Here is a 24433-nt window from a genome sequence, read left to right on the forward strand (position 1 = left end):
ACTCTTTTTTTAATTCTAGTTAAACAAAAAGTAAACTTAAAGCGAGTTACATCTGCGAACCCTTAAAATAATTTCCACTTTTTAAACAGCGATTGATATATTATTCTAATAATGGATGATTCCAATCTTTTAATTATAGTAACACATACTGTTCTTTATTTTTTACTCTTTCCCATTTGTTACATATGACCAGCACTAGAATTAATAACACGTGAGCTGGGGTGGCGGTCGTTGCCTGGCAGACAGAAAGAGGGGTTAAATCCACAGCGTCCATCAACAAGGCTAGCAGCGTTAGCTGGCAGTTTATCAGAGAAAAGGTAAATATGTGGAGAATTCTGATCCCTTTTTCTTCTTTAAATCATCATTCATGGCGTGAAACTAAACCCGGTTGAATAAGTTTATTCTCGAGAATTGCGAAAGCTGCGTGTTTGTGTCGCTGTTGTGACAGCTTTGACAGCTGCCATACAAAACGCTGGGATGCAACGAAATAACCGAAATCCTTCAGAAGTGTGTTTTTAAACTTGTAAATGTTAATGTTTAGTTGACGGTTATAAGTAACATTTCCATTCGAGCATTAATGAAATACTCGTGTCTGTTAAATCTACATTTTTTTTAACCTATTCGTTCGGCATCAAGCTAAACGAGCGAAGGATTAGCTGTTCCGGAAAAGACCGAACACGTAAACTCAAAATTATCTTTTACCTCTATTAACTATTACTTTTGTTATTTAACAGTTTAACCCATAGTTCAGGTGTTTTCATTTTTCTTTTCACAAGCTGCCAGAAACATTATATAACATATAATTTCTACTTTGTGTTGCTTCACGGGGTTACTGCGGATTAAAATCCATTTAATGCATGAATACATTGGAATTTAATCGTCTTAAGTGTTACTTTAGATTTAATTTTTTAAATACATGAGAGTATTTTTCTTCATAGTTTAAAGTAGCAAGGTATATTTTCTACTGAATATTTTTGGTTATTTTAGTGGAATTAAAAGTATGTATGTGTATTTTTTAACCCTATGTGTTTTTGTTTTTTTTCCCCCAAAAATGTAGTTGATTGTCTTACATTTACTTATGTATTAAAAGTAATTATTTTAAGCGTATATTAACACGTATTTTTGAAGAGTTAAATTGATAATAAAGCAAACTGTGTTTTATTTTCTCAATCTTCAATGCCGGAAGTGAAGAGCTGTAGCGCGCCTGTGCAGCGACGCTCTTGCTAGCACATGCTAACTGTGTGAGAAAAGACTTGTGCGCGCAGGACTAGTTTCAACGCAGGTGTCATGATGCGTCAGTGACTCCTGACAGATGTTCAGACCCTCCTCATCCATTTACTGTCACTTTATCCTGCAGCCGAGCCCCAGCACAGGAAGGAGAAAGAAACCTCGACGTCAGTGGATCATGAAACTGCTATGAAAAACTCCGGAGAATATTCGGGGTTTGCTTTGGTTCTGGTCCAGGCCAATCGGAGCCACGGGGGGAGAGTGTGTTTGTTGGACCTGTGTGGTACCTGGAGGCGTGGATACCATGGCCAGTCCTCTGCAGGCTGAGCTCTGCTTCGCATGGGAGAAGTACATGGACTGTAGACTTCAAGGAGCGGATCTGCAGGTAAGTTGCTGCTGCCAGAAATAATTTGGAATGAACTTAAAAAAAAACAACAACAACAATATCATCCAACTGCAATTTTCTTGTTTTATATTAAAGTTCCACATTTTTTTAAATCATATTATAATTTAGTAAATATCATATTCTGGTTTGACATACTAAATCAAAAGGATATATTTTTAAATTAATGGACTTTCTCTGAGTTAACTAAGGTTAATAATTACTTACTAACAAATCATTTTCCATTGTAACCTGTTTGTTAAATCTAACCTCCCTTACTTGTTTGTCCTGGTTCGGTTCTTATCTTAATAACATTTTCCACTACTGTGTTTTTTTGGGGGGAAAGCATTGTGATTAAATTAGTACAAACATGATGCTTATTTTAAGTGGTGTGTATTGGCAAGAATCTGCACAACTTAACATATACAGGGGCGACGATACGATAAACTGTGATACTGTAGGAACAAGCATATATTTAGTAGAATTTTACTGTTGATTATTTGACTCTGGTGTTGACAGACCATGTGACTCTTGACCAATTTAATTTGTTTTGAAACCAAAACGTGTCCAAACATCAGCTTTAAAACCTGGTTGAGTCGACGGTATCCTCTCGTCCTCGGTCATCGCTGGGTTCTCGCAAATTTCATCCATCCTTTAGCTGCGGAGGATGGCTACCATCTAACCGCATAAAGTTTATTTGCAACATAAAACTGAACAAACAGGGTGAATATTTGAATGTTTACTGTTAATGAAGAGTTAAAGTATTATATTTGACATGCACTTAATTCAATTATAAACCATAAAAAAGAAGTATAACAATAAAATATGACTTGAAAGCTAAAAAATTAAAGTTATTTTATAAACAATCAAGGTATAATGAAAAAAACATCACGGTACATGATTGTATTGATATTTACTCACACCCTTACTTATTTCAGTTTGCTAGAAAAGCCTAATAAAAGATCGTCACAAGACAAGATCGTAAAAACCCTCGGGGAGGAGGGGTTAAAAAAAACCCAAGCATGATTTCACTTTTACTTTCTTCTTCTATTGGATCCATTTAGTTTTAAATTAATTTAACTATTTGGATTTTGAAATATATTGCACAGAGTGGGAAAGTGTAGAGCTTTTGGCACAAATTATTTTAAGTGGTGTGTATTGGCAAGAATCTGCACAACTTAACATATACAGGGGTAACGATACGATATACTGTGATACTGTAGGAAGAAGCATATATTTAGTAGAATTTTACTGTTGAGTATTTGACTCTGGTGTTGCAGAGTTTACAGACCACATGACTCTTCACCAATTTTATTTGTTTTGAAACCAAACCAAACAGCTTTAAAAGCTGGTTGAGTCGACTGTATCCTCTCGTCCTCAGTCATCGCTGGGTTCTCGCAAATTTCATCGATCCTTTAACTGCATAAAGTTTATTTGCAACATAAAACTGATCAAACAGGATGAATATTTGAATGTTAACTGTAAATAAAGAGTTAAAGTATTATATTTGACACGCACTTCATTGAATTATCAACCATAAAAAATAACTATAACATTAAAATATGACTTGAAAGCTAAAAAAATAAAGTTATTTTAAAACGATCATGGAAAAAACATCACTGTACATGATTGTATTGATATTTTGTCACACTACTACTTATGTCTGTACATCAATACACACACGAACGATGTGGTAAACGATGTGTAACGTGCCGATTCAGGTGCCACCGTCGATCGTTCAACGATGAAGTCGTGTCGGATCATACCTTTCGGTTCGTCACAAGATTCCGAAAATCGGTAACGCACGCAAACAAGTACACACTCGAACGCCCACGTACATGTGCGCACACCCTCCTCGCTGTATGACCACAGCAGCCAGATCACAAGACTCAGATTAGCAAAGCTCTGCAGAGCAAAGACGGGATGTTTTAAGCCCCGTGTCGAGCGTGAGAAGTTTCCAAGCAAATGATGTCAGTTCTTGTCAGAAACAAGGGTTTTTTTATCTGGTGGACTGTCTTGCCTCGATGATGAGGCTCCTTGTCCTTATCTATCCCGTCGGTACATAAATCAGCTGTCCGAGGGGGCTTGTTGCTATAGCGACGCTGACGCTTGGCCTACTACGGCAAGTACTTCCTTTTGTGTTAATGCTAAATATTTTGTTGTTGTTGTGACGTGTCGCCCCGAGCAACAATCCCCTCGTTGGCTTGTCCTGTGTGTACCGTGGCCTACTTCCAGCGTAATTCACCCGATTGGGAAACTTTCTCCCCAAGATTGATAAATTGATCCTCGTGAAAAGAAATTTCACTCGGAATGTCGTCTCCAGATTACATTATCAGTTTACAAGTACGAGTTGTAGATTTGAATGTTTGCCTTTTTTGGCTTATCAGCTCTCAAATGTTGACTTAAAGTGTTGGGAAATGTACAGTAACAACAAACTAGTTTGCTAGAAAAGCCTAATAAAAGATCGTCACAAGACAAGATCGTAAAAACCCTCGGGGAGGAGGGGTTAAAAAAACAACCGAGCATGATTTCACTTTTACTTTCTTCTGTTATTGGATCCATTTTGTTTTAAATTAATTTAACAATTTGGATTTTTAAAATATATGGCACGGAGTGGGCAGGATTCCAAAAGTGTAGAGCTTTTAGCACAAATTATTATGGGTATTTAATTTTTGGCTGACCTCAGCTAAGTTTTAAATAAATTATCGTGGATATTCAAGTTTTGTTCTGAAGATATTTGAACTGTAGCAGAAGAAAACATTGTGTTGTAATACTTTCATGGGTTGCTCACACTCTCTCTAACTTATGTGAGTACTATGAAACTTTTACAATATTATATTCTCTCTATGATAAGACGAGGATGATCGAATGAATATAAAATCACCATCTTGTGTGAAGGGACTTCCTTTTGAGGTGAGCAGAGCAAATGCAGTATTCTGCTCATTTCCTGTTCGTACTTTCCATAAACTTGGAGATAATCTCCTCCGCAGCTGTACACGTTTAAATGTGAACCGAACATAAAACACTCACCAAGTCAAGTGATCAACTTCATTAGCAAAGTAAGTGTTAACAAAACACACCGCACCTAGAAGGACCATAAAAATATCATTACATTCTTGTTTTAAGACTATAACAAATTGTTGATTATCGTCTCTTCAAAAGGGGGATTTTCGGTAGTTAAGACAATTTGGAAGCCGTACTCGAAAAAGGAACACGTGCCTTGTAGCGTGATTTTGTTTTTAAGAGTTTTTCTTTCGGTAGAGTGTGGAAACGTAAACAAGGTTTTGATGCAATGTCTATGTTTAGTTTCATTTTGAGCAGAAGAAACAGGATGTTTCATAACATCGAACCCTCTTGAAAGCTTTTCCCTTTTCTTCCAAATTCCAAAGTAATTACAGATTGTATCTGCTGTCGGCAAAGACTCTGGATGCAATAACACCAATAGATGGTGAAAAAGAAGATTTTTAGTTTCCATTTTGTAGTTTAAAGGTACAGTTTTTGATAGGCAACCAGAAGTACAAGATTACATTTATTTAAAAATAAATGTTGGGAAAGATATTAGTGAAAGTATTTCTTGTCTTTCTTTGTCTTTGGTCTTCAACCGTTTAATGATCACACTCCTGTGATTCCTTGTGGTCTGCTGTGTGGAGTTGTGCAATCTTCCTTGAATCCGGATTGATTCTTAATGCTTAAATAGAATGACAGGGTTCAGAACTACAGTTAATAAATGGCCGATGGTTATATAAATTGGGACGGTAAGTCTAATAATTTCCAAAAGATAAGATGTGGGCTAAGACTAGCTAACAATAGTAAGTAAGTAAGTAAGTAAGTGGTTATTTCTAGACCGTGGATGCTTTTAAGTACTGTGTTTAGTGGGTAAATATCTCCTTTTTGTGTTTCAAACGGATGTTTGTTCGTGCTACCTTTTACATACACTAGTGGCAGCCTTGTGTTCAGGAGCGCATGTCCTGAAAATAGTCAGTTTTGGGTCATTTATCCAAATGATATCTTTTAATCAGATAAAAACAGTGACATAAAAACTTGATATTGTTACATGTTCCAACGAAAAGATTATCATAAATATTCCGAGATCTACTAAAACGTCCTCTTTTGTTCACTTGTACGAAGAACTTTGAAGTCAAATATAATTTAAATTTTAACAAGGTTACACAAATGGGGGAATCGTTGCAACCATGAGACCAACAAAACTGTATATGATGGTTTTGTGGGGGAAATTGCAGACCTTGCATTCTCCAGTTTCTTTTTGCCTTCATAATTATATTCATACATGATTTGAAGCATGTTTTCATATTTCTGAAAACTAAAATATTATAATTATCGTCATAGTAAACCCCTCATGTCAGGACAGCACAAGACTTAAGTGAAGTTACACGCTGTAAACAATAGCAACAGCTATTTAGCTCTGTCTTCCCTGCTATTATGCTTTGAATATCGTCTTTTATTGCATTACTGGGGTGCTATAACCTTTATGGTTCTGATCTAGATGGAGGAACTGTCATCTTGCCTGCCTTAGTAACCACAAAGTTAATCAGTCATTGAATAAACGCTATTTTTATCGAACGTCACATTTTTAATTGCATCTCATTTGCCGTGTTATGACTCGATAAATAAAAACAAAACAAACTCGAACGATGACCATTTCAATGAACTTCTATTTTTTATTCAAAGTCGACGCCAATAACACTGAATGTGATGATAAAACCTTTTACTTTATTCAACTCATTCATCCTGGCCATCACTCTGCTATCTAGACTTCTCGTCTACTGACCATATCTTTGATAAATGAACCAACAATGATTGATGTACTGCAGTCCATCACATGACAGCCATGTCACACCCGTCCTAATCCACCTCCTTCACGGTTGTTGCTCAACGACAACACAAACACAAACTCGCACACCTTCCAATGGTACTACCTTTGAACTCGCACGTTTTTACCGTGATTTACTCGTGACAATAAAAGCCGAGGTTTTATCGTCTCCATCTTTATCCTTTTGGTCAAGAGAGCTCATGAGCACAACCTGTCATTCAACATGGGCTCTTTGAAAATCATAATAAAAACATTTACCTTCACTTTATATGTTATTTTCCTTTAGAAATCCATTGAAGTGTAAAACTTTATTTCTAATTTATAATGTGTATTCTGAAGTTTAAAGTGATAATTCAAGATAAATTAGTTTTCGAGCAGATACAACTATATATATATATATATATATATATATATATCGGGAAACTGTCCCCCGTGTTAAACGCCCTGAATGTTTTATTAAGTCTTCCAGGAGTAGCGCTGGGTATCATCGATACTGATACCGATACCTTCACTTTGATACCAAGTCCTGAACAATACTTTTTTCCGATACCAGTTTTGTCAGTTTAACAAAAAGTAAATGATAAATCTTGAGTTTCATTTTTTATCATCCGTAAATTTTCCACTGCGAGCCGTTTACTTACAGAAAAAATTAAATAACCAATAATTTCCAGTTAAAAAGAACATTTGCTAGCAAGCTTTCTGGTCATATGATGTTTATTGCCTCTGCCACCAATACGTTTTTCTTCAGAAAAATCCACAAATTATCAAGTTTCGATCATGCGGGGGTATTGAAACTTGGCACCGATGCAGGTTTCGATACTCAGTACTACTATATAATTTCGGTTTGATACCTAGCCCTATCCAGGAGATTTATCGACTAGATATACCAGAGTCAAAACTGGTTCTCTTGATGCAGAGGAGCAGGTTTTTCAAAGCCTTTTATCCGTTTATTTTTTTTATGCCCTTTGTTTTAATAATACCATCCTCTTCATATTTTGTTGGGAACTTATCCAATGATTTAATTTCAACACAGAAACAACCGAAAATAAGTTCCATGTCATCTTATTTGATGACATTACACTTTTTTTCTAGTTCAACTTAAACAACCCACAGCTTGTTACGATGCACCATCGTACAGTTAAAACTTTCACTCAAAAAAACTTCCATATTTCAAGTTCCTCCACTACTTTCTGTGCAGCTCGCCTTGCTAGCTGGGAGTGTTCCAAACAATTAGCCAAACAGTGAATAATTCATTTTTGTCCTGTCTAGAGTTAGAGGATACCTAAGTCTGTTTTCCACACCGTCACGTCTCCCTCAACCACGGCAACATAAGAAATGATTGTTTAATTCGAAGCAACAGCAAGACGTTGTTGTTTTTCATGATATCCATTAAAGGTCGAACTGACAGCATGGCTCCGACTTACACAAAAACCACATGTTTCATCGATGTTTGTCGTTGTGTGAAATTGTTTATTCCCTTGAATTTTTTTTTTCTTAAAGTTTGTGAGGAAATGCGAAACGTTAAGGACGCCTCATGATGCTCATCACCTAAATCGCAAATTAGATCAGTAGTGATCTCGAACGGGGAAAAGGAAGAAAAAAAAAAAACCCCGATTGCGTAACCAAAGGCCCACGTCCTCTCTCACGAGGGAGAGATCACATCGCCGGCTCCACCGCTGCCAAGTTGTACTCAATTACACAGAAAAAGGTCTTGAGAGTCTTGGCCGGCATGAATGAGTCAGGCTGTCACAACCATGATGCTGGTGTTGCTGGGAAAAGTAGAAGTTAGTTCCCGTTACCGTAAATTTGATTCTATGGACATAGTTGAGGATTTCAACCTTAATCCATTCAATTTCTGAAATCTTAGATCTTTCTGAGGCATCAAACATTACAATGCATGAGCAAGTCTTGGATGTGGTCATTTGTCAGTAATTCATAATATTTTCTTAGAATAATAAAAATAATAATAATAATAATTTATATCATGTGATGCGAAAATATATATATTTTTTGGCTAGTTCTTGATTGTCTTCATTTTTGTTCACTTTTATTTAATCGTTACATCTGCCAAGGAGTGGCAGGAAGTAATGTTTTTTTTGCCGATACTATTTTCTCAACATCGAAAGTTGTGGATGGAATTTTGCAACGTTTTTTTTAGAAAATTGAGAAAATAGGACACAGTTCTATTAAGGTTCAAGAATGTTTTTATCATGCAATTGTATGGCTTCTTACCATAAAGTGTAGCTTTATTTGACCTTTGGGGGAAAATAAAATAAAATAAAAAATTTACTTTCCTGTTTCTATAGCGACAAATTGCGTTACCAGACGACATTGCTAGGTAACACACATTTCGAGGTCTCTTGCACTCAAGATATTTTGGTCCCAAACTTAGCTTTTGACACATACATTGCATGTGAATTTTTGAGTCATTAGAAAATGCTTTACTATTTTTGCAATGTGCATTCTAGTCAATTTGCCTGAAGTCTCAGTTTTATTCTTGATTGTTACTCTTCACATACTTTTTCTGCTTTTTTATTTTTCTCATTACTAGTTCTTAAATAACATGTTTTCACAAGTCTTATCCAGGGATTGAGGGAGATTTATTTCCCCTCTAGTTTTCTAATTTTATTATGTATTTTTGACAGTTTATAGAAGGTAAAAAATGGCTCCAAAAAACATGAAACAGGTTAATTTAGCTCGTCTCTCTGCTCCTAGCTTGTAGCGAATGGCCAATACAGTAATCCCTCGTCATACTCCTATCTTGCTTTGTCAAAAGTGATTGACGGCTATGATTAGGCGACTGGGCGGCAAAGCACTATTGAACCGGTTCAGGTCATCATTACTCAGAGGGTTGTTGAGAGGAAAAGCACCTCATACACATTGTTGAATGTTAAAAGTTTAAATAAATGTTAAGAAAAGTAAGTGAAAAAATCGAACGGTCACTAGTTTTGCAGATTATCTTTGAATCAATCGACCGAAATGTGCATAAAATAAAGTTGAATTAGATTTTGAAGGAAAGCGTTATTTCCAAGGAGTTTTCTCAAAGAAGCCTCTTTCTTTAACTTCCTTTTTTGAGGCTTCTTCTTCAAATATACTGGGAGTCATTCCTCTTTTATTCTCTTGGCTCTTTTGAAACATACCAGTGGGAGACGCATCCAGCTGAAGATAAGAGATACAGGAATATATGGTAGATATTTTTTATCCTTGCCTCTATCTCTATCTATATTTTGAAAGAAAAGATTGTTTCTTATCTTCAGCTTCTTCTTGAGCTACAACTTTGTGAATTCTTTGTCATTTTGAACACAAATATTAAAGGTGAATGTGTGTGTTGACATTTCTACAATATCCAAAAACAACTATTTACTTAAAATACGTTCTTTCAGCTGAAGATTTACATTTCTTTAGTGACTGCCTAAATATTTTTGTTTGGTTTTGTACACAGCTTTCCAGCCATGATATTTTTAGAAATGTTAATAGCACTGTTCGTTTGCAATTTCATACAAAAACAAACAACAATACTTACATCCATGTTTTAAGGGGGTTGATGAGAACTTCAACAGGACCTTTTTATTCCTCTTTTTATTGTTTTAAAAAAAAGTGAAGTACTGACCTCTTCCTGTTGTGACCCATCTTTCACTTTCTATGTTTCCTGACCATGACCCGACCATGGATGATTTCCTCATGTATGAAAAACACCAGAGAAATTATCATAAAATATAATACACGTTTGAATGTTCACGTGCTGCAGCGTTCATAACCGACTGTCCTCATGATGGGTTTACAGGAAAATGGTTGTGACTAGGTTAACACGTTAATAATGAATTTACATGATGTCCAGCTGTGTTTTTGTCATGGAAAGAAAAAGAAAAAATCACTTCCCGAGCAGACGTTGCTCTTAAAGAAGTTGGGTACATAATACAAACAACAGTACTCTGAATGACTTCCTGTGGTTTTGTCACCGTTGTGTAGTTTATTGTCAGATGGCTGTTTAACATGGTCCCTGTGGTAGGTTCTAGGTCCGAGGTGTGAGACCTGCTGTATCGCACTGCGACTGTACCGATCACTTTTACTATGATGTGTACTTCCTTTTGGTCACATGACAAAAAACGCATGACATCATGTCCCTACGCCTGCAAGCAAATGTTACGTGTAACTTAATAATGATCTTTGCCACCATCAGGTCGACCAAATTCTGGTTATAATAAAATATATTTTCTCGGAATTACCACAAGCACCTCGTAAGTAACTTCATGCAAAATGTAGATTATTTGACTATAAAAAGGGGCAGGTTTTGTTTTGGGTGCAGCTGCTAATATCTTTATAATATCTCTAATATCTTCAAGTTTGTTAAGAATACTTTTGTCCCTCATTGGAAAATACTGCTTAGTATGGAAAATATAAAAAGAGCTGTAAAATGATGAGAAAGACTGAAAAATGTATGAATCAATGTTTGTTTTATTGTGAGAAAATATCATTATAGCCATCGATTGCAATCATGATTTTCGTTTTTGAACGATACATTGCTATTTAAAATCGCTTCAACAGCACTCCATACAATTGTATTCATATCATAGTTCTTTTATGGTTTATATTTTAGTCAAGTAAACCCTTTTCACTATTATATCAAAGTTTTCTTGCCTATAAATCTTCCTAAAGTTCTATCTATCCGTCCATCTTATCCACAATGTAAATCCTTGAATAACTGTGGACAAATAATCGAAATGCATTTCTTTTTAGGTTGAATAATATGAAGGGAACCAATTACAATTATTAGTCGTCAGAAACATTTCTACATGATTCATTTGGTAGTTTTCCCCTTTACAATGTGAGCCCCCCCCACATTTTCCACACTCAACACCGACATGAGGTCCTGACATTTTTAATGTGTCTTATTTTTTAAACCTTTTCCCTTCCAACGAATGTTGGGAGAATGTTTTTATTTGGGTCAGTAAACACTCACTTGTGTGACTGTGAATTCTTGAAACTAAGGCTTTGGATCTGTAGAGACTTTGTAATAAAATCAATTTTTTACACGAAAGCACATCAATGAATTGGTTCTGCTTCAGTTTGATTTTTGTCAGTGTTGCCGTATCCGTCCAGGATCCGTGTCGCACTCAAAACCGTCCCATCGTTCTTGTCCGTTCAACAGAGAGTAATCCTGGCGCTTCTTTCTACCGTGTTGTTTCAAAACAAGTACATTCCGGTCAAGAGTTCGGTCTAATTTGTTTGTGTTGTGGACGAGCGGTTGCTTATTCTCGCCATTTATCCGTCGAGCTAGTTTCGTCGATCACAAGGTCGTACAAACGTCACGCGTTGCTCAAAAGTCACCATGTCGGGGCTGTTTGTTTCCGCCTTGACGAATAATATGATCATCTACTCTTGTTTAAAATCACTGACATTCTTTTGAAGCCCAAACGAATGTATTCAACAACAGGAAACGGAGAAAAAAAGAGAGCAATAAATCAAACTGATAATTCAATTCAATTCAACTTGACTACGTGAGACCTTATTGGCAGTCGAGATGAATTATTATGATCTTTCGACTCTTCAATATTCGGTTCCTTTCCCCACCAGGTCAGTCTTCAGAGTCTGGAGAACTTCCTCTGCCTCTTCCACTACGTGCAGCATCAGACGAGCCGAAGTTCCAAAGATGCACTGAAATTCTGGTGAGTCCTTCTGTGACCTCTGACCTTTATTTTCTTCGACAGATGCGGATGAGCTTTGTACAGGGATGACGCTATGATATTTTAAATACACATAAAGGTAAAGGTAAAGGTAAAACTTTATTGATCCCTCAGGAGGTCTCCTTCGGGAATTTTTTTTTTTTCCAACAGCCACAGAAAATACAGCAATTTTCCATAAAAAATTATCAAAATAAAAATATGTATACATATAATTACAACCTATGTTTGGAATAAAAAACATAGGATGGAAAGTACAAGATAGAAGCAAATGGAATGAAATGTTCGACTCAAATATAAACTAATTGTTAAGAGGATGCTTCACAAAATTAGTAAAATATATTTAAAAATAATGTTCTTTGAATTTGTTTTTTTCCTTAACTTTAAATATATAGATATATATATATATATCTATATATATGTTTTTTAATAATAATAATTTATCATTATAACTAAATTTAAAGAGAATGAAAATGATAAAATACAGGAAATTAATTAAAAATATTATAATTAAATACAACTATCATTGTTTTATTAAAATGAATCTTAAATGTAAACGATTAGTAACGGAACAGAAATAAACCATGGAACAATAATGCTTGAGGCAAATGCCAATCTAGGAAAACGATTAATATTAAATAATTTCAGGACCTGATGTTTACAAAGGTATTTTTGGTTTAAAATGATTGAATCTGAGTAGAAAAAAAGGCAATATATATATAAATAATGTTAAACTATATAAAGTAGGACCTGATGTATTTAAATAAATCCAATTAATTAAATAATAAAATTAAAATTATCAATGACATCAATATATTTTCTTAAATTCACAACATTTAAAAATATTAAATGTTAAAAAACAACACCATTTGAAAAGTTGATACAAACGTCTTTAAAATGATTATACTTTGGAAGAAAATGTATGGTTATTGACAAACACGTTTACTACGCTAAATAAATAAATGTTAAGACGGATAAGTATGTGTATAATGTATAATTCAAATACATATTAAAATGATCCATATAAATGAAACTTTCTTTTTATTTGAAGGGGAGCCAGACGGGGTTAATCCTACAGGTCAGATCTAAATGGCCAATAAAGTCCTTGTTGGTGTGCCTCGTAAATAGGGTCACACCAAGCCTGCAGTTAAAAAGAACACATTCTAGTTTGTATCGTTGAGGGCTTCCATAGGGCCCTGGGGGCTTCTTGTCAGTCTTCCCAAGACCGGTCCCTTCTCCATGTGACATCACATGCTTTCATGTGATTCGCTGATCTGCCGCGACTCTGGAAAGGCTTCCGTTTGAAATTCCATTTTAATGGAATTTGTGTCGCGGGGACAGAAAACTCACTCGGCAGTTGTAGGAGGAGGTATGCAGATACAGCAGGCAGAGCTGAGGTCCAGCTCGGTGCTCGCTCAAGATGACCGGAAACAAACGCTCTGCCCCGGTAACTTTAGGTAAGATAGATGCACTTTATTAGGGGAAAAAAGGTCAACTGAGATGTTGAATCTTGAATAAACTATTGATTATTTCAACATGCTATTGTTGGATCTGCTTTATTTGTCTCTGAAATGGACTAGTCCAACACTTACTAGTTTAAGGAAAGTTATTTATTATTTACTATGTTTTATTATCCTGTAGGGGGGGCTTTTGTGCCTTTAGAAGCAGCTTTTGTTATTTAATACAATAATGAATAGTTTTTCTTTTTCAGCACAGAGTGGTAAAGTGTCAGCAGGTGATTCTTAAATCCTTCAGACTTCAAAGCAGTTTTAAAGAAAGTCAGACATTTTTTACTCGAGGTTTGAAGAAGGATCTGTGGTTCATAGAAAATACATTTTTAGGTTGACTTTAAAATAGAATATATTCATCAACCTTTTGGATGATTTTCCATCGTCTCTCTCCGTCTCTTTTCCTGGTTCTCTCTGCTTACGTTGATTGTTCATGGAAGATGCAAGTGTGAATATTTAGTGTCTGCTCGTGTTTATATATTATATATATTGGAATTCTTTCTGACAGAAGCAACTTGAAGTTTTTTCACCTAATTACCAGACTAATCCTGCGAACCACAGCGGCTTAACCCAAGACTGTGACCTCATTTTAATAAACGCTTCAAGTAAAAAAAAAAAGGCCTTTCACTTAATTAAGTATGAAAATATGTCACCTGATCTTTATATTCTGATCCTTTAAGATTTTGAGATTCTTCTCGGTTGTGCATGTTTTTTCTTGCATCACACTATGAAGGTTAATAATACAGATATTTTCTCTAAAGTTTTGTTACTTACTGTTACAATACAATCAGTCTAACCTTGTGATTTGATCGTTTTTTTTATTCTTTTATTCCCCTTTATTAGGTTCTGTATTTTATTGCCAGGTGTGTCTTATTTGCATTTCAATATAGATTTATAATCAAATGTCACATGAGCCCTACATTTTTTTATTATTTGTTTTTATTCCAAATATTCATTCCAATTCAATATTTACCTTTAAATTAAGGACATATTTGAATCAATTAATAACATCCAATTATAAATTTATGCATCGTTGTTCCTTTGTAATGGCATTAAAAGTTCTGTTTGTTGAGTCATGATATTCTATTTAGCATCTTGATTTAAACCTTTTTTTTTAGATGCTTATTATGGACTGTAATTGACCGAGTTGGGTGTTATTGTGTTGCAGCTCAGACATGAGCGGGGCCAGCAACACTCTGGCCAGGGAGTTCCTGACAGATGTACATCAGCTGTGCAGCGCCGTGGCCCAGAGGGCGGAGGGGCGCGAAGAGGACGAGGAGGAAAGCCACATGGTGGCGCTGGGCGAGTATTTGGTCCGAGGTCGAGGCTTCCTGTTGCTCAGCACGCTGGATTCGATCATAGACCAGGTAAGGGGTTTGAACTCGGGTCAAAATGAAGTGGCATGTCTACATCTCTGCTTGTCGTTTGGAACATAATGTTCATATCGGATCGTTGAGATGGATTTTTTTTTTCACGTGTGAGTGCTTTAAAAATAAAAGAAGAAATTGAATATAAGCTAGAAAATACAATGGACATACGCCCTCTAGTGGTCAATAAATGAAGGACATATTTCTTGTGTTAAGAATTGTAACATCATGGTCATCGAGGTCAAGTGATCTTTGAATGTCGTTTTTAATGCTTGTCTGTCTTTTGCTAACTAATTGTTCAAGCACAAAACAGGATTTTCCACATGACGCCACACACTGACTCGTGTCGATAAAACATGTTTGTTTCCCTGCTGTTTTTACGCCTCGATTTAAGTCGGACACGTGAGTTGAGTGCTGGAGTTTATAGACCGTAATGATACTTTTATTGATTTAACTAGTGCGTCATGAGTTAATATCGCTGTAAATCTACTCTTTGCCACATTATGTGAATTCATGAGAACTATATGACAAAAAAAACAAGTCAAAATCGAGGACGAAAATATCAATTGTTTAAACATTTGTGAGTAACTTAACGATATTACTGTTCTCACTTAGTTCTATATTGTCATTTATACCAGATAGCTGGTCATTTTAATTTCACACGTTCGAGTTGCTGTTGATTGTTTTAATTAACACCCGAAGAAGGCGGTTCTCCCCTCCGTGAGGAATGCAGACACGAGATACTCCAGGTAGATGTTACATTACTCCGCCAGACTCATCCTCAGTTGTAGGCTCACGAGTCACCAGCTTCAGATGCAAAACCCAGGAGCTCTGAATCCTCAGGAACGGTAGTCGACAGAGTAGGTTTTTGGGGTGGGAGTGACCTGATATGACACCTGAGTGTCACCTACGGGAGAGGAGGAGAGAAAGGCTTTCTGGGTAACCTCTTTCTGTTTTTTTTTTTTGATCTTCTAGGAGTTGACGTGCCGGGAGGAGCTGCTCACTTTGCTTCTGTCGCTGCTCCCGCTCGTCTGGAAGATTCCTGTGCAGGAAGAAAAAGCACCAGGTGAGTTCATAAAATAGAGGAAACAGTTCTGTTCTGACTAAAAGTTTTATTTTTTACCAATGGTAAGAAGAATGTACTGTAATAATAATTTAATTGTCACAAATGATTATTTACCAAGCGATGCTGCTTCTTTTTTTTTTACAGCCAAATATGACTGAACACACGTTGTTCAGCTGCTAACCTTTTCAAATGTGATATTCAGAGTCTGGTAAATGGACTATTTATTTTCCTGCGCTAGTGTTATTCACCGAGCTGGGGTCATCCGGAGTTCTGTGACCTCAGGATGACACTGGCATTTAGTACTGGAATGATGGTCCCCTCTTGCATAGACGCTAGACATTTTTGTATTTAATTAATTCTTACACTGTTTTCTCGCAGACTAAACACTTCCTCACATGCGACAGTTACAAGACAGTAAAAGGGTTATTGTTGCATGTAGCAGAATAGGAAAGAAATTGAAACCACTGTAGGAATTTGTGTAAAATATTCATATAATAAAACAGGAAGTAGCAGCTCATTTTATTACATTTACTCTTGGATACGTCATGGTCCTTTTGTTCTTAGCAATATACACCAATTATAAATGTGATTTATTATAAAATATAAAATATAATGTCTTTAATATGAAGTTTTAAGTGGTATTTTTAGTATGGAAAAAAAGTTTTTGTAGAGACACGGCTTAGAGTTTGCTTGTGAGTATAAATAAATACAGAAAAGTTAATTTAAAAAGTTGTTTCTGCTTCATGTGTAATGAAAACGTCAACACTCGAAGATAAAAAAAAAATGGGGGCATGTACATTTTGGTTTGATAAATATTCATATAATAAAACATCATCATTATATTACATTATATAACTCGTGGATAAATAAAGGTCCTTTTACTCTTCAAAATATTCACCAATTATAAATGTAATTAATTATAAAATATAAAATATAATGTCTTTAATATGAAGTTTAAGTGGTATTTTTAATAAAGTATGGAAACCAATATGTTGTAGAGACACGGCTTAGTGTTTGCGTAAACATCTTGTGAGATAAATAAATACAGAAAAGTTTATTTAAAAAGTTGTATCTGCTTCATTTTTAATGAAAACGTCAACACTCGAGGTTAAATAAAATGGGGGAATGTAATTTCTGGGAAAAGGTTTAAATTTTGGTTTATATAAAGACCTGAAATGTCAAGTTCTCTGTCCCAGATTAAGCCTCTCATACAGTTTCTCTTTGCAGATTTCACCCTGCCGTCGTTGCTGGATGTTTTCCTCAGCAGGGAGGCGAAGGTGGTCCCAGTCAGGTCAGGGCCAAAGACCACGACCGAAGCGCAGGACTTAGGCAAGAAGCTGCTGGTCGGCGGCGGCACGTGGAAGTCGAGGAGATATCGCAGAACAGCCCAAAGATACTCCGTCAAGGATGCAAGAAGGTCCCAGATTTCTACCTCAGATTCCGAGACTAACGCCGAAGACAAAGCCGGCCCGAGCTCGGGGGGTTCGCGGAGCCGCAGGTCCCACGGCTCCACGATCCGGGTGAGCTGTCAGCACCACCGAACGGAGGCCCCGCAAGTAACATCTAGCTCTGTCAGCACCAACACTGAAACCATGAGTGCACTGTACCCACACTCCAGACCCCCTGGTTACCAGGCGGCCCTAGACCACGAAACCTTGACCGACCCGGCAGCGATATCCATCTTTAACCGCATGGAGAATTCCCCTTTCGATCTCTGCCATGTGTTGCTTTCACTTTTGGAGAAGGTCTGTAAGTTTGATATGAGCATCAACCACAACCCCGGCCTGGCCGTCAGCGTCGTACCGACGCTCACAGAGATATTGACCGAGTTCGGGGACTGCTGTGGGCCTGGAATAGGGGGCGGAGTCGGGATGGGAGCGGAGGAGCTCGCGGGGGGTTGGACCGAGGAGCCGATAGCGTTGGTTCAGCGGATGCTTTTACGCACCATTTTGCATTTGATGTCCGTGGACGTCAGTCAGAGCGAGACGCTTCCAGACAGCCTGAGGCGCAGTTTGACCGATCTGCTCCGGGCGACTCTCAAAATACGAAGCTGTCTAGAGAGGCAGTCGAATCCATTTGCCCCGCGCCCCAAAAAAACCCTACAGGAAGTCCAAGATGACTTTTCTTTTTCACGTTTCCGTCACAGGGCGTTGCTCCTTCCCGAGCTCCTGGAGGGGGTCATTCAAGTCCTCTTGGGCTGCCTTCAGGCGTCGACCTCGAACCCATTTTTCTTTAGCCAGGCCCTGGATCTCATCCACGAGTTCGTCCAGCACCGCGGACTGGAGCTTTTCGAGGCGACCGTGTTGCGGCTGGAGGGACTCGGGAGGTACAGGGATACCGAAGTGGGGTCCGAAGCCGCCGAGAGGTTACGGGGTCTGATCGCGGGGATATTCAAAATCATAAGTGCTGTGAAAAAGGCCAAGTCGGAGCAGCTGCATCAGTCCGTGTGCGCCCGGCGGCGTCACCGCCGCTGCGAGTATTCGCACTTCCTGCATCACCACAGAGATCTGTCCGGGCTCCCCGTCTCCGCCTTCAAACAGGCCGCCCGGCGTAACCCTTTCGAGGAAGAAGGAGAAGACAAAGAGGGGATGGAGGGCTACCCTGTGAGGTACCCGGAGCGTTGCTGCTGCCTCGCCGCCTGTGCTCACCAGTGTCTCAGACTTTTGCAAAGACTGTCTCCCAGCGGCCCCGCCGTGTTGCAGGTGCTCGCCGGGGTTCAGGCCGTCGGTATCTGTTGTTGCATGGACCCTCGCTCCGTGGTAGGACCCCTGCTTCACGCCTTCCAGGCTCCGGGTCTGCGGAGCTACCAGTCCCACGTCCTCGGCGTCTTGGCCCGGTTGGTCCTGGACCAACTGGGTGGCGGTCAGCCCTCGGAAAAGGCGAAGCTCGCGTCCTGTAACATCTGCACGTTGGATCGAAGCCAGCTGCCAGGCCTGGAGGAGACCCTGCAACATGGGGAGCCCTCCGCCGTGACCACCAGCCTCTGCTACCGCTCCCAGGGAATCCTGCCGAGCGGGGGCGGGACCGAGGACATGCTGTGGAAGTGGGACGCCCTGGAGGCCTACCAGCAGATCGTGTTCGGCGACGACTGGCAGTTGAGTCAACAGATCGCCGGCCACGTGTGCCACCTCACGCTGCGTGGCAACGCCATCATCCAGTGGCAGCTCTACACGCACATCTTCAACCCGGTGCTGCAGCGAGGGGTGGAGCTGGCGCACCACGCTCAGCAGCTCGGGGTCTCCACGGCGTGCACGCAGGTCTGCAGCTACCACACCAAGTGCCTCCCGGTGGAGGTGCTGCTGGTGTACCTGCAGACATTGCCAGGTCTCCTCAAGTCAAGGTAAACTATCCTATATGAAATCTACAATGGCCTGTAAAAAGTGTGTTCATGATGTTCATCTTAGTATTTTAGGTTCAGCACTAAACGGTTCATAAACACCTTTGTTTTCTAAAAGTGATAGTCCATATGAAGTTTTAGTATAGGTCTGGCTTAGAAAGGATCTTTCTTTATCTCTAATAGATGCTCACAGTGCAAAGAGAATTTCTAAGAAATGGCCATATTCTGCACCACATTTCAGATTTTCACATCATTGTTTTTGGCATGTTAAATATGGGTTACCAATTAAGATAAGAGACTCGTATTATCTTTACTCAAGTACTTTTTCATTGGCTTATTAGCAGCACATTAGTCGGGTGTTAATGTTCATGTGAACATCTTGTTTAGCATTACTATGATCCACTGTACTTAAGGATGGTAGCAAGAGTTTGCATTCAGCATAATTCTCTCTTAAGAAAACATTTCTTTGTTTCTCTGTCTTGCCTCAAATGACAAACTAGATTTTTTATGATGCTTTACCTTCTAATGACGGCCATTAAAAGCGCTGAATGCTGTGTACGTTCCATCACTGAAATGTAAAAGTAATGACGGCGCAAGCCAAAAGTTTGACCCTCTCTTTTCATCCATGTGTTTACTTTATTTTCATGAATATTTAGTTTGTAGATGATCACTGATGCAAGTTAATGAATGCTTGGATATATATTTTACCAAGCTTTGGAAATTTTGGCAGTAAAAGATTTAAGCGTTTAGATTTAAATTCATTTTATTGAATCATTTATATTATCCTCCTGAGGGATCAATAAAGTTCTACCTAACCTAACCTAATATATTCAATTAAAATGATCTCAGCCTATATGGGTGCCCTTCATTTATCTGACTTAAAAATAAATAAAAACTTCAACTAAATGACCCCTTAAAATGTGGCTTTTCCTGCAATATTGTGAAAGACTAGGCATAAATTAAGACGTTTTTCCATTTAATTGGTTCCATAAATGAACACTGAACATTTATTATTAATCAAATTTGGCCAAATTCCACTTGACATTTGTCATCAGATATGTCTCTGGAACTCATTACTACTTAATGCCGATCAATAATTGATCAGGGCTTTGTGCTTCGAGTCAGACCTGGTAAGCTATTGATCAGCTGTGTAAGGATGTTCGACCACTGAACCGTCGTGACGCCATATATCCTCAATTAGACAGCTGACCACACATGACACTAAAATAAGGTTGTAATTTGTGAAAAAGCAACAAGGACGGGTCAGTGTTCGACGTTTAAATCAATAAGGGCTATTAAAAGGTTCAAATTGCTTTCTGGGATGTGTGAAAACTTACGAGTTCCATGGATGTATCCATGGAGGTGTCCCATCGTGTGTTGGGTTGACTGATGTTTATTTGAATCGATTTACTTTGTTTATCAATTCATGAGTTTATGACATTTGTATCATGTGTTAGGCTGTAAATTGTTCCCATTGTTCTCTGTGAAAAAGTATCCATCAACCTGGCTTCTGACGAATATAAAGACGCATTTTTGATTTGTCACAATACAATTACATTCGTCATAGTGTTGCTATACATGTGAACGTATATGAACACAAAGTCGGCTATTGTATGAATCAGTAATGGGGGCCAAGAGATGTTTCAGTCTAGGTCAAATACAAAACATGTTTTCTCATTTAGAATTGATTTTATGTGATGACCTGAATCGACCCATGTTATTCTTCAAAAAAAGGCTAAACTGTACTTTCCACTAAACGGTTCTCATTTATGTTCCTCTACAGGGTGATCCGAGATCTTTTCGTCAGCTGTAATGGTCTAAACCAGATGACGGAGTTGGTGTACTTGGACCAGACGTGCTCCTTGGCTCTGAAAGTCTTCGAGACTCTCATCATCGGCGTCGGACACCAGCAGACCAGCAGCGTGTTCCACGAGATGGAAAGCGCTTACGCCGAGGAGAGGGAGGCGGTCCTGGGCCTGGTCGAGGATCTCGGCTCCCGAGGCGCCGGAGAAGCCCCCAAAAGACTCAGCAAGTTCTACGAAGGCCTCAAGGAAACGTACCCGCAGCACAAGAGCCGCAGTGGAAAGGGGCGCGGGCCCGGTCGCAGCCAAGTGGAGACTCAACTGCACGCCATCAATCTCTTCCTGTGCGTGGCGTTCCTCTGCGTCAGCAAAGAAGCGGATTCGGATCGGGACTCAGCCAACGACTCGGAGGACACCTCGGGTTACGACAGCACGGCGAGCGAGCCTCTCGGCGGGCGGCTGGCCTACCTCTCTCCGGACAGCGTGACGCTGCCCTCCAAAGAGCAGGTGCGCCGGGCGGCGGACGTGTGGTCCGTGTGTCGCTGGGTCTACCTGGCGAGCCCCTTGTTCCAGAGGCAGTTCTATCGTCTGGGAGGACTGGACGTATGCCTGCGACTCATGACCATGGTGATCCAGAAGCTTTCGTGCAAGACCAAAGACGGGAAAGCGAAGAAAAAGAAAGACGGCAAAAGCAAAGGCAGCCCGGAGTCCTCGGCCTCGATCGGGTCTCACCCGGTCAAAGAAGACTCCACCCACGATGCGGCGGATCCTCAACTCACTCACGCAAAAGATCCTGCCAAGAAACTTGAGGAAGAGTGGCAACTACAGAGTATTCGTCTGCTCGAGGCCTTGCTGGCCATTTGTCTTCAAAGCTCCAACTCGGCGCTTCAGAGGACCGAGCCAGAACTTTCTTACCAGGTACAAATCGACTCAGAAATTGGACCACGTTTACAGTCTTCGTGTCTGCACTCACAGCTGCACTGTGTCCCGTCTCTCCCCGTCCTCAGCTCCAGTCCGTGGAAGAGACCTTATTCGAAGTCAGAGATCAACTCTCTCGGTCCGGCGTGGTGAACTCTGACCTGGCTATACCCCTCTTTGACTCCCTCCTGAGAGTGGCCCTGGCTGAGGTGACCTCTTGCCTTGATCCACCCGAGGAGAAGCCAGACAGGGTGAGTCCTGCCTTTGGAGACACTGTGAGTGAAACTACCTGCAACTCTTTACTTTCTCGTGTCATTCGATCCGTGTGTTTTTTTTAAGCCATCGCCTAATCAGACGTCTGTCGCTTTGGCACGATGTACGCTGAGTCTTTTATGTGTTACCACACACATATATACACACACACACACACACACATGACCACCGTAAACCTATTTATATTTGCATACTTAATCAATTTAATTGCATTGTTTATCATTTTTGTTGTATTATAATGTTATATCTGACAAGACACAAATTGTAATCCGTGTTTTACATACAACTGATGAGCTTTTTGTCTTTAAAGTGCAACTAATGTGTTGATTTAAGTGTGTCTTAAATAGATGTTGGACCTCTGTTGTACTCATCAGTATGTGTTTGTTTGTACAAAACTCTCTTTTCATTCAAATATTTATTATTGCACTTAAGAGACACCCACTGAGAAGGCTTCGTTTTTCTGAAAATTAAATCCTTTTCACCATAACCACACCCACTCTGATGGGTCAATCAATCCCGGAAGTCTCCACCTCCAATGGACTTGTTGTATGAACAAAGCAAGGCATGTTTCAGCTGGCTGGAGGGGGAGCCCATACAAGATTACTTAATACAATCGCCCTGCTCTGTGCTCTCCAATGGGCTCTGCTCTCGTAACCTCTCATTCGCTGAGATTTTCTTGATGGGAGAAATTTATTTAGAAAGTAATAACTTCAAAACATCCTCATCATGAGAGACTTGTTCTCTGAAAAAGTATGGCCTGGCTGCTGACGCATGTAAACATACATTTTTGATTTTTCACAATACAATTACATTCGTCATAGAATTGCTTTACATGTGAACGTATATGAACACAAAGTCGGCTATTGTATGAAGCAGTAATGGGGGCCAAGAGATGTTTCAGTCTAGGTCAAATACAAAGCATGTTTTCTCGTGTGTTTAGAATTGATTTTATGTGATGGCCTGAATCGACCCATGTTATTCTTCACCCTGAGGTATTATTATTCTTGGAACCCTTTTATGTGTTTTGAAAAAATCATCAGTAAAATTATTTTCAGGGGTAAAAAAAACTCTCAGGAAATTAATTGAAGCTAAATTGTACTTTCCACTAAACGGTTCTCATTTATGTTCCTCTACAGGGTGATCCCAGATCTTTTTGTCAGCTGTAATGGTCTTAACCAGCTCAGACTTAACAATTCAACAACAATGTTTTTTTGTTTTGGCCTTTTGGTTTTTTTTTATTACCTATTTAACATTCAAAACCATGGTGCCGCTGGCTAAAAAACATCTGAGTATCCAACTTATCCAAGAGTTTGTTATTGTAATTACGTTAAACGGTTCTAAAACTGTGGTGAAATTAAAAATGCATTATTTATTTTTATTTTATCTTCCACAATAATTTTGAACAACTTCCATAATATCTAAATTCCCAAATTCCACTTGTATACAGGTTTAGTAATTTTTGTGTTAATGCCAATTCGGATTAAAATGTTAATTGTCAATGCAGTTCGTCAAACAGATTTCGCATCAACAGACACCTTTTTCTGTTCAAGTGCTATGAATGCTTTCTTCAGGATGTAAAATCAAATTAGTGTTCATTGTTTGAATTATTATAAGATGAATTAAATAGTTAATTAAACAATCTTTTTTCACTTATAACCTAAAAAAGGCCTTTTTACTTAGAAAAAAAAGAAACTTAAACTTCAAAATAAACTGGCTACAAATCATGATTTTAACTTAAATATATAACAATAACTAGAATGATGTAGACATCATCCAAAGGCACCAAATAGGGGCTAATTGGGCACCAACCAAGCCCATCCATGGTGTTGTTAGAAATATATTGTCGTGATTATTGGAGTTACTGAAATCATGTTTGTCCTTCTAGGAAACTATTACATTTACTCGATAACACGCCTTATTCCCTGCCCCCCCCGGTCTGCACTTTCAGAACCGCTGTGTTCACTTAAGTCAAGATTATGTTCGGGTTGTTACTCCTGCACCCTCAGACTTGTTATTTCTCCGTCTTAAAATGTTTTTGTGT

At 38.7% G+C, this 24433-nt stretch overlaps 1 protein-coding gene across 4 annotated transcripts in view; it reads left to right on the forward strand.

Moving 5' to 3' along the window:
- The first annotated feature begins 1291 nt into the window (after nt 1–1291).
- The window catches only part of lyst (lysosomal trafficking regulator), a 58402-nt gene continuing 35260 nt past the window's right edge, over nt 1292–24433 (forward strand). For 2 of the 4 annotated variants that reach the window (XM_087802883.1, XM_087802885.1), the window contains exons 1-7: nt 1293–1612; nt 12015–12106; nt 14798–14996; nt 15972–16062; nt 17290–19402; nt 21183–22119; nt 22209–22370. In XM_087802883.1, the coding sequence (XP_087659009.1) occupies nt 1532–1612; nt 12015–12106; nt 14798–14996; nt 15972–16062; nt 17290–19402; nt 21183–22119; nt 22209–22370 (3675 nt within the window). In that variant the 5' untranslated portion in view covers nt 1293–1531. Of the gene's footprint in view, nt 1613–12014; nt 12107–14797; nt 14997–15971; nt 16063–17289; nt 19403–21182; nt 22120–22208; nt 22395–24433 lie in introns of all 4 variants that reach the window. The other 2 variants (XM_087802886.1, XM_087802882.1) reach the window with 2 other exon arrangements.

This window comes from Callionymus lyra, chromosome 11 (assembly GCF_982586985.1).
Source record: "Callionymus lyra chromosome 11, fCalLyr1.hap1.1, whole genome shotgun sequence".
NCBI lineage: Eukaryota > Metazoa > Chordata > Actinopteri > Syngnathiformes > Callionymidae > Callionymus > Callionymus lyra.